This window comes from Oncorhynchus kisutch, linkage group LG4, assembly GCF_002021735.2.
Source record: "Oncorhynchus kisutch isolate 150728-3 linkage group LG4, Okis_V2, whole genome shotgun sequence".
Taxonomy (NCBI): Eukaryota; Metazoa; Chordata; class Actinopteri; order Salmoniformes; family Salmonidae; genus Oncorhynchus; species Oncorhynchus kisutch.
In genome coordinates, this window is record NC_034177.2 from 55,481,229 (window position 1) to 55,497,217 (window position 15,989).

Below are 15,989 nucleotides of genomic sequence, written 5' to 3' on the forward strand. Positions count from 1 at the left end.
TAAAGCGAAGCAACAGTTGCAGCAGCTCAACATCTTATATAATGCCACATACTGGGTGAGAAAAATAGTGCAGTTTGTGTAATTTGAATGCTCGGAAATTATTGGACATTTTGCTGTATTTGGTAGTCTATACCGCGAGCCGCCAATCAACGCAATCCGTGCAATGACTATGCCTGGCCTAGCCTATAGAAAGCTGATGGGATCCTCCTATTTTTAAAGGAGGCCATCAAAATGATGTTTTCTCATACAATTGCATAGCATAACCTATTGAAATGTTGCGCAACATGGGCTTATAGGAACTCTTATTTCATTCCAGCTATGAGGAGCTGGCTCTCGCTGCGCGAACCTATTTCGCTAAAACTCTGAAAACCAGGGCTCTTATTAAGTGTTTGAAGTATAATAATATAATAATGAAGTATAATTACAAGCATTTCATAAGTGTCAAAGGCTTTTATTGACAATTACATGAAGTTGATGCAAAGAGTCAATATTTGCAGTGTAGAACCTTCTGTTTCAAGACCTTTGCAATCCACCCTGGCATGCTGTCAATTCATTTCTGAGTTTGTCAGAATTTGTGGGTTTTTGTTTGTCTACCCGCCTCTTGAGGATTGACCACAAGTTCTCAATGGGATGAACTTCTTCGATATAGGGGGCGCTCTTTTAATTTTTGGATAAAAAAACTTTCCCGTTTTAAACAAGATATTTTGTCACGAAAAGATGCTCGACTATGCATATAATTGACAGCTTTGGAAAGAAAACACTGACATTTCCAAAACTGCAAAGATATTATCTGTGAGTGCCACAGAACTGATGCTACAGGCGAAACCAAGATGAAATTTCAAACAGGAAATGCCTCCGATTTTGAAGGCGCTGTGTTCCAATGTCTCCTTATATGGCTGTGAATGTGCCAGGAATGCACTTACACTTTCTGTCATTTCCCCAAGGTGTCTGCAGCATTGTGACGTATTTGTAGGCATATCATTGGAAGATTGACCATAAGAGACTACATTTCCCAGGTGCCCGCGTGGTGTCCTCCGTCACAATTATTGCGTAATCTCCAACTGCGTGTATTTTTCCATTTGCTTCCGAGGAGAAACCCAACTGCCACGAATGATTTATCATCGAATAGATATGTGAAAAACACCTTGAGGATTGATTCTAAACAACGTTTGCCATGTTTCTGTCGATATTATGGAGTTAATTTGGAAAAATGTTTGGAGTTGTAATGACTGAATTTTCGGGGGGTTTTCTTAGCCAAACGTGATGAACAAAACGGAGCGATTTCTCCTACACAAATAATCTTTTTGGAAAAACTGAACATTTGCTATCTAACTGAGAGTCTCCTCATTGAAAACATCCGAAGTTCTTCAACGGTAAATGATTTTATTTGAATGCTTTTCTTGTTTTTGTGAAAATGTTGCCTGCTGAATGCTAGGCTTAATGCTATGCTAGCTATCAATACTCTTACACAAATGCTTGTGTAGCTACGGTTGAAAAGCATATTTTGAAAATCTGAGATGACAGTGTTGTTAACAAAAGGCTAAGCTTGTGAGTGAATATATTTCTTTCATTTCATTTCCGATTTTCATGAATAGTTATGGTAATGAGCTTGAGGCTATGATTACGCTCCCGGATACGGGATTGCTCGACGCAAGAAGTTAAGTTCTGGGGAGTTTCCTGGCCATGGACCCAAAATATCGATGTTTTGTTCCCCGAGCCACTTAGTTGTAACTTTTGCCTTATGGCAAGGTGCTCCATCATGCTGGAAAATGCATTGTTCGTCACCAAACTGTTCCTGGATGGTTGGGAGAAGTTGCTCTCGGAGGATGTGTTGGTACCATTCTTTATTCATGGCTGTGTTCTTAGGCAAAATTGAGTGAGCCACTCCCTTGGATGAGAAGCAACCCCACACATGAATGGTCTCAGGATGCTTTACTGTAGGCATGACACAGGACTGATGGTAGCGATCACCTTGTCTTCTCCGGACAAGCTTTTTTCCGGATGCCCCAAACATTCAGAAAGGGGATTCATCAGAGAAAATGACTTTACCCCAGTCCTCAGCAGTCCAATCCCTGTACCTTTTTCAGAATATCAGTCTGTCCCTGATGTTTATCCAGGAGAGAAGTGGCTTCTTTGCTGCCCTTCTTGACACCAGGCCATCCTCCAAAAGTCTTCACCTCACTGTGCGTGCAAATGGACTCACACCTGCCTGCTGCCATTCCTGAGCAAGCTCTGCACTGATGGTGCCCCAATCCCGCAGCTGAATCAACTTTAGGGGACGGTCCTAGCGCTTGCTGGACTTTCTTGGGCGCCCGAAGCCTTCTTCACAACAATTGAACCGCTCTCCTTGAAGTTCTTGATGATCCAATAAATGGTTGATTTAGGTGCAATCTTACTGGCAGCAATATCCTTGCCTGTGAAGCCCTTTTTGTGCAAAGCAATGATGATGCACGTGTTTCCTTGCAGGTAACCTTGTTTGACAGAGGAAGAACAATGATTCCAAGCACCACCACCTTTGAAGCTTCCAGTCTGTTATTCGAACTCAATCAGCATGACAGAGTGATCTCCAGCCTTGTCCTCGTCAACACTCACACCTGTGTTAACCTCTTTTGGGTAGGGGGCAGTATTTCGACGTTCGGATGAAAAGTGTGCCCAAAATAAACTGCCTGTTACTCAGGCCCAGAAGCTAGGATATGCATATAATTTAGATTTGGATAGAAAACACTAAAAAACACTTTCTAAAACTGTTAAAATAATGTCTGAGTATAACAGAACTGATATGGCAGGCGAAACCCAGAGAACAAACTACCCCCCCCAAAAAATGTTTTACCCCCCCCCCAAAAAAAGCTTACCACTGTATTCAATGGCTGTCACATTAATTATAAGGCTAAATCCTCCCAGGTTGCAGTTCCTAGGGCTTCCACTAGATTCAACAGTCTTTAGAAAGAGTTTCAGGCTTGTTTTCGGAAAAATGAGCCAGAAATGGTAGTTTATCTAGGTGGCTCCCATTTTGGCTGTCGTGTTTCCAAGCGCGTGGAAGAGAGTGAACCTTTGGTATTTTTCTGCGGTAAAGACAATAACGATTCTCCGTCTTAAATTGTATTGTTTAATTATGTTTTAGGGTACCTATGTTTGATTATAAACGTTGTTTGACTTGTTTGGAAAAGTTTATTACTAAAGTTTAGGATTAATTTTGATGGAGGGAAACTGGGTGGATTATTGACAGAAGCGTGCCAGCTAAACTGAGTTTTTATGGATATAAAGAAGGACATTATGAAACAAAAGGACCATTTGTGATGTATCTGGGACCTTTTGGAGTGCCAACAGAAGAAGATCATCAAAGATAAGGCATTTATTATATCGCTATTTCTGACTTTCGTGGCTCACCTGCCTGAATGAAATATGTTTTTCATGCTTTTGTAAACAGGGCACTGTCCTCAGATAATCGAATGGTGTGTTTTCGCCATAAAGCCTTTTTGAAATCTGATACAGCAGCTGGATTAACAAGAAGTTAAGCTTTGTTTTGAGGTATTACACTTGTGATTTTATGAAAGTTATATATTTATAATTCTGTAGTTTGATTTTCTCGCTCTGCAATTTCAACGGATGTTGGCCAGGTGGGACGTTACCGTTAACGAGAGAATCACTGACATGATGTCAGCTGGTCCTTTTGTGGCAGGGCTGAAATGCAGTAGAAAGGTTTTTTGGGGATTCAGTTCATTTGCAAGGCAAAGCGGGACTTCGCAATTAATTGCAATTCATCTGATCACTCTTCATAACATTCTGGAGTATTTGCAAATTGCCATCATACAAACTGAGGCAGCAGACTTTGTGAAAATGTATATTTGTGTCATTCTCAAAACTTTTGGCTACGACTATAGTTGCCACGACTCAAAGGTCACATGTAATTTGACTGTGGGTCATGACTCATGACTGCTGGTGTGGCGGTAATACGTCACGGTAACAGCCCTAACCCCAACCCACACACATCCTACTCACTCTGGGGGTCTCCGGCAGTGATGCTGTACTCCACTTTGCCGTTGAGTCCAGAGTCTTTGTCAGTGGCTTTGAGGGTCCAGACCCGGGGCCCCGGCTGGCCCTCTGTTATCTTAAAGGGCCCCTCATAGACCTTGGGGAAGGTGGGGGTCACATCGTTCACATCCAGGACATTCACCAACACCTGGAAAAGACCAGTGGAAACCACTTGTTCAGAGATCTGTATGGCCTATATGCACAGTGCCTTGCGAAAGTATTCGGCCCCCTTGAACTTTGCGACCTTTTGCCACATTTCAGGCTTCAAACATAAAGATATAAAACTGTATTTTTTTGTGAAGAATCAACAACAAGTGGGACACAATCATGAAGTGGAACGACATTTATTGGATATTTCAAACTTTTTTCAAAAATCAAAAACTGAAAAATTGGGCGTGCAAAATTATTCAGCCCCCTTAAGTTAATACTTTGTAGCGCCACCTTTTGCTGCGATTACAGCTGTAAGTCGCTTGGGGTATGTCTCTATCAGTTTTGCACATCGAGAGACTGACATTTTTTCCCATTCCTCCTTGCAAAACAGCTCGAGCTCAGTGAGGTTGGATGGAGAGCATTTGTGAACAGCAGTTTTCAGTTCTTTCCACAGATTCTCGATTGGATTCAGGTCTGGACTTTGACTTGGCCATTCTAACACCTGGATATGTTTATTTTTGAATCATTCCATTGTAGATTTTGCTTTATGTTTTGGATCATTGTCTTGTTGGAAGACAAATCTCCGTCCCAGTCTCAGGTCTTTTGCAGACTCCATCAGGTTTTCTTCCAGAATGGTCCTGTATTTGGCTCCATCCATCTTCCCATCAATTTTAACCATATTCCCTGTCCCTGCTGAAGAAAAGCAGGCCCAAACCATGATGCTGCCACCGCCATGTTTGACAGTGGGGATGGTGTGTTCAGGGTGATGAGCTGTGTTGCTTTTACGCCAAACATAACGTTTTGCATTGTTGCCAAAAAGTTCAATTTAGGTTTCATCTGACCAGAGCACCTTCTTCCACATGTTTGGTGTGTCTCCCAGGTGGCTTGTGGCAAACCTTAAACAACACTTTTTATGGATATCTTTAAGAAATGGCTTTCTTCTTGCCACTCTTCCATAAAGGCCAGATTTGTACAATATACGACTGATTGTTGTCCTATGGACAGAGTCTCCCACCTCAGCTGTAGATCTCTGCAGTTCATCCAGAGTGATCATGGGCCTCTTGGCTGCATCTCTGATCAGTCTTCTCCTTGTATGAGCTGAAAGTTTAGAGGGACGGCCAGGTCTTGGTAGATTTGCAGTGGTCTGATACTCCTTCCATTTCAATATTATCGCTTGCACAGTGCTCCTTTGGATGTTTAAAGCTTGGGAAATCTTTTTATATCCAAATCCGGCTTTAAACTTCTTCACAACAGTATCTCAGACCTGCCTGATGTGTTCCTTGTTCTTCATGATGCTCTCTGCGCTTTTAACGGACCTCTGAGACTATCACAGTGCAGGTGCATTTATACGGAGACTTGATTACACACAGGTGGATTGTATTTATCATCATTAGTCATTTAGGTCAACATTGGATCATTCAGAGATCCTCACTGAACTTCTGGAGAGAGTTTGCTGCACTGAAAGTAAAGGGGCTGAATAATTTTGCACGCCCAATTTTTCAGTTTTTGATTTGTTAAAAAAGTTTGAAATATCCAATAAATGTCGTTCCACTTCATGATTGTGTCCCACTTGTTGTTGATTCTTCACAAAAAAAGACAGTTTTATATCTTTATGTTTGAAGCCTGAAATGTGGCAAAAGGTCGCAAAGTTCAAGGGGGCCGAATACTTTCGCAAGGCACTGTATATTTATGTGATTAAAGGAATAGTTCACTTTTTGTAGAAAAAAATGTGGGTCATTAATTTTAATGAACAAAAACTCCTGCAAATATCACAGATTGCAACTTTAATATGATGTGTACAAACTACATTAAAAACAATGCCTTGATAAACATGATGTGTATAAAGAGTGAAGTGTGTAGGTGTGTATGTGTTTCTGTGTTCTGTCATTGTCATCACCGTAGTGCTGGATGTCAGGCGGAGGGCATGGATGGGACACTGGTCTGTTGCTGTGACGACAAGTGCGTAGTGTCCATTGCTGATCTCAAAGTCCAGCTCCTTCACTGCAACAATCTTTCCCTGGACACACACCCACGCACAAAAAGACAACTACTTTAACACTCAACGCTATTCAAAATATTGTACAGTCAGTGTGTTCACAAACTACACACAGTACCAGACCTTGGATCAAATACTTACTGAAATATTTTAAATAATTTGAGTGTTTGCTTTAGCCTGCCTGGAGTGCAGGGTTTTCACTTCTGCAACAATTCTATTGGTTTCATTGAGTCAGGCAAGCTAAACTATCTGAAGTTAGTTTTAGAAGTGGTGGGGACATAATAATATATATACAGTATATACAGTACCAGTCAAAAGTTTGGACACACCTACTCATTCAAGGGTTTTGCTATATTTAAAAAAAAAACAGCCAGGTAATCTGATGCAGCACTCCATTACTCTCCTTGGTTCAATAGCCCTTACATAGCCTGGAGGTGTGTTTTGGGTCATTGTCCTATTGAAAAATAAATGATAGTCCCAAAATGCGCAAACCAGATGGGATGGCGTATCGCTGCAGAATGCTGTGGTGGCCATGCTGGTTAAGTGTGCCTTGAATTCTAAAAAATTCCCCAACAGTGTTACCAGCAAAGCAACCCCACACCTCCTCATCAATGTTTCACCAAACATCCATTCACGTGGCATCAATTCACCTACTCTGGGTCTCACAAAGACACAGCAGGAACTAAAAACTCTTCAGACCGACGGACAGATTTCCATCGGTCTAATGTCCATTGCTCGTGTTTCTTGGCCCAAGCATGTCTCTTCTTATGATTGGTGTCCTTTAGTAGTGGTTTCTTTGCAGCAATTCAACCACGAAGGCTTGATTCACAGTCTCCTCTGAACAGTTGAGATGTGTCTGTTACTTGAACTCTGTGAAGCATTTACTTAGGCTGCAATTTCTGAGGCTGGTAACTCTAATAAACTTATCCTCTACAGCCGAGGTAACTCTGGGTCTTCCTTTCACGTGGCAATTCTCATGAGAGCCAGTTTCACCATAGCGCTTGATGGTTGTTGTGACTGCACTTGAAGAAACTTTGAAAGTTCTTGAAATGTTCCGTATTGACTGACCTTCATGTCTTGAAGTAATGATGGACTGTCATTTCTCTTTGCTTATTTGAGCTGTTCTTGCCATAATATGAACTTGGTCTTTTACCAAAATAGGGCTATCTTCTGTATACAACACAACTGATTAGCTCAGAAACATTAGCAAAATAAATTCAACAAATTAACTTTAAACTAGGCACATCTGTTAATTGAAATGCATTCCAGGTGACTAACTCATGAAGCTGGTTGAGAGAATGCCAAAATTGTGCAAAGCTGTCATCAAGGCAAAGGGTGGTTACTTTGAAGAATCTCAAATTTCAAATATATTTGGTTTTGTTTAACACTTTTTGGGTTACTACATGATTCAATAGGTGTTATTTCATAGTTTTGATGTCTATAAACATCAATATATAAACAGAAAATAATAAACATAAAGAAAAACCCTGGAATAAGTAGATGTGTCTAATCTTTTGACTGGTACTGTATATATATATTTTTTAATATATTTTCCTTTATTATTTTCTCCTAACCCTACAATCCCTTCCATAATGGAGTAAATTAATCGACAACAACAACAATTACAATAGTTATCTTTTGTTTGTATTTAGTCGCATCTTTCAGCTCCACTCATTCCCTCCCATCTGTCTCTGAACACAAGTTTTGATTTCTATTTGCGATATATTTTAAACTGTGCTGTGATGTTTCACAAAGTTTCTACATATTGTAAATTAAAAATATATATTTTTTGCAAAAAGTATTATTATATCATTGATCGATTGACTATGACTTTTTAAATCACCCAGCAGTGCAATTTGCAGAGGGGGGCATAACTTGGCAGGGGGTCTGGGGGCCCTCCATTTTGGGGGCATCTAAACAAAAGCACATTTCCTGCATTTCTACACAATTTATTATGACCCATGGCCCAACAACAAAAAGTACAGAGCATACGGAAAGTATTCAGACCCCCCTTTTCCACATTTTGTTACGTAACATTCTAAAATTGATTTTAAAATATTTTTACTAATAAATCTACACACAATAACACAAAATGACAAATCGTACATGTCTGAGCAAAAAACAAGCCATGAGGTCGAAGGAATTGTCCGTAGAGCTCCAAGACAGGATTGTGTCCAGGCAGTGATCTGGGGAAGGGTACCAGAAAATGTCTGTAGCAATGAAGCTCCCCAACAACACAGTGGGCTCCATCAAGAAGTCTGGAACCACCCAGACTCTTCCTTAGAGCTGGCAACCCGGCCAAACTGAACAATCGGGGGAGAAGGGCCTTGGTCAGGGAGGTGACCAAGAACCCGATGGTCACACTGACAGAGCTCCAGAGTTCCTCTGTGGAGTTGGGAGGACCTTCCAGAAGTACAACCATCTCTACAGCACTCCACCAATCAGGCCTTTATGTTAGAGTGGCTAGACAGAAGCCACTCCTCAGTAAAATGAACATGACAGCCCGCTTGGCACCTACAGGACACTCGGACCATGAGAAACAAGATTATTTGCTCTGATGAAACCAAGATTGAACTATTCAGCCAGAAACCCAAGCATCACGTCTGGAGGAAACATGGCACCATCCCTATGGTGAAGCATGGTGGTGGCAGCATCATGCTGTGGGAATGTTTTTCAGGGGCAGGGACTGGGAGACTAGTCAAGATCGCGGGAAAGATGAACGGCGCAAAGTACAGAGAGATCCTTGATGAAAACCTGCTCCAGAGCGCTCATGACCTCAGACTATGGTGAAGGTTCAACTTCCAACAGGACAATGACCCGAAGCACACTGCCAAGACAATGCAGAAGTGGCTTCGGGACAAGTATCTGAATGTCCTTGAGTGGCCCAGCCAGACTTGAACCTGATCGAGCATCTCTGGAGAGACCTAAAAATAGCTGTGCAGCGACTCTCCCCATCCAACCTGACAGAGATTGAGAGGATCTGCAGAGAAGAATGGGAGGAACTCCACAAATACAGGTGTGCCAAGCTTGTAGCGTCATACTCAAGAAGATTCGAGGCTGTATTCGCTGCTAAAGGTGCTTCAACAAAGTCCTGAGTAAAGGGTCTGAATACTTATGTAAATCTTTTTTATTTTTAATACATTTTCTAAAATGTCTAAAATCCGTTTTTTGCATTTTCATAATGGGGTATTGTGTGTAGATTGATGAAGAAGAAAAAACGATTTAATGAATTTTAGAATGAGGCTATAACGTAACACAATGTGGAAAAAGTCAAGGGGTCTGAATACTTTCCGAATGTTTCAGTGTTTGATAAGACTAACTAGATACAAGATCTTTCAATCATCCATATTGTGTTGGACCTTTAACAAATAGTCTAACAAATGAACAACTCTTACAAATACAGTACAAAGACAAACTTTGATTGTCTTTAAGACATGCTCTATATGCAAACTGGAAACTTATTGTAGCTTGGGATTTTGACAAAGCAAATTTGAGGACAAGGCTGCTGAAGATCAACATATTGACTGTACTACTCACGCTGCTAACTATCAACCACTGCTATTCAAACATCCGGAATGCTTACAAGGCCCTCCCCCGCCCTCCTTTCGGCAAATCTGACCACGACTCCATCTTGCTCTACCCTTCCTATAGGCAGACACTCAAACAGGAAGTACCCGTAATAAGAGCTATTCAACGCTGGTCTGACCAATCGGAATCCACACTTCAGGATTGTTTTGATCAAGTGGACTGGGATATGTTTTGAGTAGCATGCGCAAAAAGGCTAGACGCAAACATGGATACAGTGACTGAGTTTATAAGGAAGTGTATAGGAGATGTAGTAGCCACTGTGACTAATAAAACCTACCCTAACCAGAAACCGTGGATAGATTGTATCATTCACGCAAAACTGAAAGAGCAAACCAATACATTTAACCATGGCAAGGTGGATAACGCTTTGAGGATAACACAGTGCCACCGACACGGCCCGCTACCAAGGACTGTGGGCACTCCTTCTCCGTGGCCGACGTGAGTAAAACATTCAAATGTGCTAACCCTCGCAAGGCTGCTGGCCCAGACGGCATCCCTAGCCGCATCCTCAGAGCATGCGCAGACCAGCTGACTGGTGTGTTTACGGGCATTTTCAATCTCTCCCTATCTCAGTCTGCTGTCCCCACATGCTTCAAGATGGCCACCATTGTTCCTGTACCCAAGAAGGCAAATGTAAATTAACTTAATGACTATCGCCCCGTAGCACTCACCTCTGTCATCATGAAGTGCTTTGAGAGACTAGTCAAGGGTCATATAACCTCTACCTTACCTGACACCCTAGACCCACTTCAAAATGCTTACCGACCCCAATAGATCCACAGACGATGCAATCGCCATCACTCTGCACACTGCCCTATCACATCTGGACAAGAGCAATACCCATGTAAGAATGCTGTTTATTGAATATAGCTCAGCACTCAACATCATAGAACCCTCCAAGCTCATCATTAAGCTCGAGGCCCTGGTCTGAACCTCGCCCTGTGCAACTGGGTCCTGAACTTCCTGACGGGTCGCCCCCAGGTGGTGAAGGTAGGAAACATCACCTCCACTCCACTGATCCTCAACATTGGGGCCCCACAAGGGTTTGTGCTCAGCCCCCTGCTGTACTCCCTGTTCACCCATGACTGCTCGGCCAAGCACGCCTCCAACTCAATCATCAAGTTTGCAGATGACACAACAGTAGTAGGCTTGATTACCAACGATGGCGAGACAGCCTACAGGGAGGAGGTGAGGGCTCTGGGAGTGTGGTGCCTGGAAAACAACTTCTCACTCAATGTCAACAAATTTTATTTTTATTTCACCTTTATTTAACCAGGTAGGCTAGTTGAGAACAAGTTCTCATTTGCAACTGCGACCTGGCCAAGATAACGCATAGCAGTGTGAGCAGACAACAAAGAGTTACACATGGAGTAAACAATTAACAAGTCAATAACACAGTAGAAACCAAAGGGGGAGTCTACATACAATGTGTGCAAAAGGCATGAGGAGGTAGGCAAATAATTACAATTTTGCAGATTAACACTGGAGTGATGAATGATCAGATGGTCATGTACAGGTAGAGATATTGGTGTGCAAAAGAGCAGAAAAGTAAATAAATAAAAACAGTATGGGGATGAGGTAGGTGAAAAAGGGTGGGCTATTTACCAATAGACTATGTACAGTTGCAGCGATCGGTTAGCTGCTCAGATAGCTGATGTTTGAAGTTGGTGAGGGAGATAAAAGTCTCCAACTTCAGCGATTTTTGCAATTCGTTCCAGTCACAGGCAGCAGAGTACTGGAACGAAAGGCGGCCAAATGAGGTGTTGGCTTTAGGGATGATCAGTGAGATACACCTGCTGGAGCGCGTGCTACGGATGGGTGTTGCCATCGTGACCAGTGAGCTGAGATAAGGTGGAGCTTTACCTAGCATGGACTTGTAGATGACCTGGAGCCAGTGGGTCTGGCGCCGACTAGAGCATACAAGTCGCAGTGGTGGGTGGTATAAGGTGCTTTAGTGACGAAACGGATGGCACTGTGATAGACTGCATACAGTTTGCTGAGTAGAGTGTTGGAAGCCATTTTGTAGATGACATCGCCGAAGTCGAGGATCGGTAGGATAGTCAGTTTTACTAGGGTAAGCTTGGCGGCGTGAGTGAAGGAGGCTTTGTTGCGGAATAGAAAGCCGACTCTTGATTTGATTTTCGATTGGAGATGTTTGATATGAGTCTGGAAGGAGAGTTTGCAGTCTAGCCAGACACCTAGGTACTTATAGACGTACACATATTCTAGGTCGGAACCATCCAGGGTGGTGATGCTAGTCGGGCATGCGGGTGCAGGCAGCGACCGGTTGAAAAGCATGCATTTGGTTTTACTAGCGTTTAAGAGCAGTTGGAGGCCACGGAAGGAGTGTTGTATGGCATTGAAGCTTGTTTGGAGGTTAGATAGCACAGTGTCCAAAGACGGGCCGAAGGTATATAGAATGGTGTCGTCTGCGTAGAGGTGGATCAAAGGTGATGATCGGAAAAAGCACAGGGTGCACCCCCCTATGTACATCGCCGCGACCGCAGTGGAGAAGGTGGAAAGCTTCAAGTTCCTTGGCGTACACATCACTGACAAACTGAAATGTACCACCCACACAGACAGTGTGGTGAAGAAGGCGCAAAGGTGCCTCTTCAACCTCAGGAGGCTAAAGAAATTTGCTTGTCACCTAAAACCCTCACAAATTTTTCCAGATGCACAAAGCATCCTGTTGGGCTGTATCACCGCCTGGTACGGCAACTGCACCGTCCGCAACTGAAAGGCTTGAGGGTGGTGCAATCTGCCCAACGCATTACCAGGGGCAAACTACCCACCCTCCAGGACACCTGCAGCACCCGGTGTCAAGGGAAGGCCTAAAAGATAATCAAGGACATCAACCACCCGAGCCACTGCCTGTTCACCCCGCTATCATCCATAAGGCGAGGTCAGGGCAGGTGCATCAAAGCTTGGACCGAGAGACAGAAAAACAGCTTCTATTTCAAGCCCATCAGACTGTTAAACAGCCATACCTAGCACATTAGAGACTGCTGCCTATAGGCATAGAAATCATAGAAATGTATATGCCTATAGGCACTGGCCACTTTAAGGAATGGAACACTAGTCACTTAATAATGTTTACATATCTTGCATTACTCATCTCATATTTACAGTGGGGCAGAAAGTATTTAGTCAGCCACCAATTGTGCAAGCATTTCAAGGTCCTGGAGTGGCCTAGCCAGTCTCCAGATCTCAACCGCATAGAAAATCTTTGGAGGGAGTTGAAAGATCGTGTTGCCCAGCAACAGCCCTAAAACATCACTACTCTAGAGGAGATCTGCATGGAGGAATGGGCCAAAATACCAGCAACAGTGTGTGAAAACCTTGTGAAGACTTACAGAAAACGTTTGACCTCTGTCATTGCCAACAAAGGGTATATAACAAAGTATTGAGATTTGTTATTGACCAAATACTTATTTTCCACCATAATTTGCAAATAAATTCATTAAAAATCCTAGTGTGATTTTCTGGATTTTTTTTCTCATTTTGTCTGTCATAGTTGAAGTGTACCTACGATGCAAATTTACAGGCCTCTCTCATCTTTTTAAGTGGGAGAACTTGCACAATTGGTGGCTGACTAAATACTTTTTTGCCCCACTGTATATACTGTATTCTATACTATAACTTAGTCTGTTACGCTGTAGGAGCATATACCCACGTGCCATCTCCTCATTGGTTTTTAGGACCATATACCCACGTGGGGGATTGAGAGATGAACTGAGGTCCACACTCCGGTCTAGTTGGTGGTGGTAATATACCTCAAAGTTGGTTGCAACCGCCATATAAAGTCCAAAGAAGAAGAAGATGCCTGAAGGAGGAGAGATTACCTAAAACAAACTCAGTTTAGCCTTTTATCTGTAGATTAATTGTCAGAGTAGAGGACCTTTTGCATTTCAGGTCAAATAAAAACCCAATGATATTTTAAATTAGCTAGCAACAGCAAGCTAGCTAGTTAAATTGCCTTAAATGTTAGTTTATCGACCTGTCCCCAAATTACTATAGTTGGTTCAGAGTTCATTTGATATTTCAACCTGCGTGTCCTGATCGTGACTGGTGTGGGGGGTGTGCACGTGCACAGGCTGTCTGATCAGCATGTTAGGCTACTATGGTGAGCCAGCATTGCAATTTTGCATTTTCAATTAAGTATGGATTACCCATTTATTTGTCTCTGCCTGCAAATCGTCATCCTAAAAGGTAGGCTATTGGAAAATGCAAAATGTAGTGTTGCTGTCATCATTCTTGCTGCCTCCAGTTTCATTAGCCATACCTGCGAGATCAGTTGTGCGTGTGGTCTCAAATAAATAAAGTAGGCTATAGCCTATGTATACATGGGTTGAGAAGCACAGGACAGTTATCTTTCAAAGGAAAAGTACTTCCTAAATAGGCCTGTGATTAGGCTATAGTTTACTACATTGCCTGTAAATAGGCCTATATATTGATCACCCATTTCTCCATCTGAAAATCTTCCCACTCCTAAAAGGTAGTCTATAAAATAGCTCAAGAGAAAGTGCAAGTCAATCCAACACTGCTCTCTTCAAACTACATCTAGCATATTGGCTGATATAGCCCATTAATCAAATATAAGGGCCATGTGAAATTCTCTGGTAATTTAACCTATCTCTTAAGTTATTTTTGCGCGTTTGATATTGCCTATAGAGTGCAAAATTGCTGGGACCATGGCTGGCAAGTGAGCTACATCACATACGCCTAAAATAACATTGTGAGACTGCAGTTGAGTTTGGGACCAGTTCTTGCAGTATTGGGTGGGAGCGAGTGTGGGATGAAGAAAGCCATCCTGTACAGACCTCTACTGTACACCATGACAGTGAAGCATGTAACGTTAGCTGTTTATTACTGTGTCAGTGTGAAAGGTAGGGAATTAGATCAGGGAACTGACAGATCAATAACATTACATTGACATACTGACTAATACAACTCACATGGCACTGAAGAAACATCAGAATATCACTCTTCAATCATTTGGCCAATGATTTCCTTGTTTGATTCAGGTCTAGTTTGATTGAGGCGAAAATAACAGCTAATGTAAGCCAACTTTTTGCTAGCTCTCTATCTAACGGCACATCAACTGGTGAAAGCCTGCCAAGTTCATTTACTTCTGAAAAGTGACAAAACAAAGGCTCCTAACATGTCCAAACAAACAACCTAAATCCAGTCGGATAAACACTTCAAACAGCCTAACCGACCGCTCGGAGGCGTCTGCATGGTCCTAAAGCACACCGTTGCCTAGCTTTGTATCACATTCCAATGATAAAACTGGGGTGGACAAAAAGGCAATTTCAGAATGTGTGTAAAATATCTGTCCATATTCTTACGGTAGTTTGATTGATGCAGAAGGTGATGGCAAGGTTGCCGTGGTCGATGGTGTATCGGAGGGTGCCGTTGAGGCCCTCGTCTGGGTCGATGGCGGTTACTGTGGCAATGGTGGCCCCCAAGGTGTCGGGGCCCTCGCTCAGCACCGTCACATACTCCTCCTCTGGAAACTCTGGTGCGTTGTCGTTTTCATCCACTATATGCACGTAGATGGTGGTTGATGACTGGTGGGGAAACAAAAATTGGTGTAGAAAAAGCATGTTGAGGACACATACATTACTGAGTGAAAAATAAACTCCAGCACACTAGTGATCTTGACACTCCACATGTTTGATAGATCTATATGGTCACAGGAAATATATAGATTTCTCTTTTACACATTTTCCATAACAGATACTGTATAACAATGTTTTGGTCTGGGTAGATCTTCATCGAGGGCTTTAAAAAAAATGGTATACCGTTTTTCTCCATCGAATCAAATGTTATTTGTCACATACACATGTTTAGCAGATGTTATTGCGGGTGTAGAAAAATGCTTGTGTTTGTAGCTCCAACAGTGCAGTAATATCTAACAATTCACAACAATACACACTACCTAAAAGTAAAAGAATGGAATTAAGGAATATATAAATATTAGGATGGGAAATTAAGTAACAAAGAACAGAAGCCAAGGTCAAATACTGAAATTATACTTTGGATTAAATAATATATACAGTGGGGCAAAAAAGTATTTAGTCAGCCACCAATTGTGCAAGTTCTCGCACTTAAAAAGATGAGAGAGGCCTGTAATTTTCATCATAGGTACACTTCAACTATGACAGACAAAATGAAAAAAGAATCCAGAAAATCACATTGTAGGATTTTTAATGAATTTATT

At 42.2% G+C, this 15,989-nt stretch overlaps 1 protein-coding gene across 2 annotated transcripts in view; it reads right to left on the reverse strand.

The window, feature by feature from the left end:
• Positions 1–15,989, reverse strand: part of LOC109889705 (cadherin-23) — a 648,086-nt gene that overhangs the window by 108,770 nt on the left and 523,327 nt on the right. For both annotated transcript variants that reach the window (XM_031823245.1, XM_031823244.1), the window contains 3 exons: positions 15,115–15,336; positions 6,080–6,199; positions 4,000–4,180 (listed from right to left, as the gene is read on the reverse strand). In XM_031823245.1, coding sequence (XP_031679105.1) covers positions 4,000–4,180; positions 6,080–6,199; positions 15,115–15,336 — 523 coding nt within the window. The remainder of the gene's footprint in view (positions 1–3,999; positions 4,181–6,079; positions 6,200–15,114; positions 15,337–15,989) is intronic.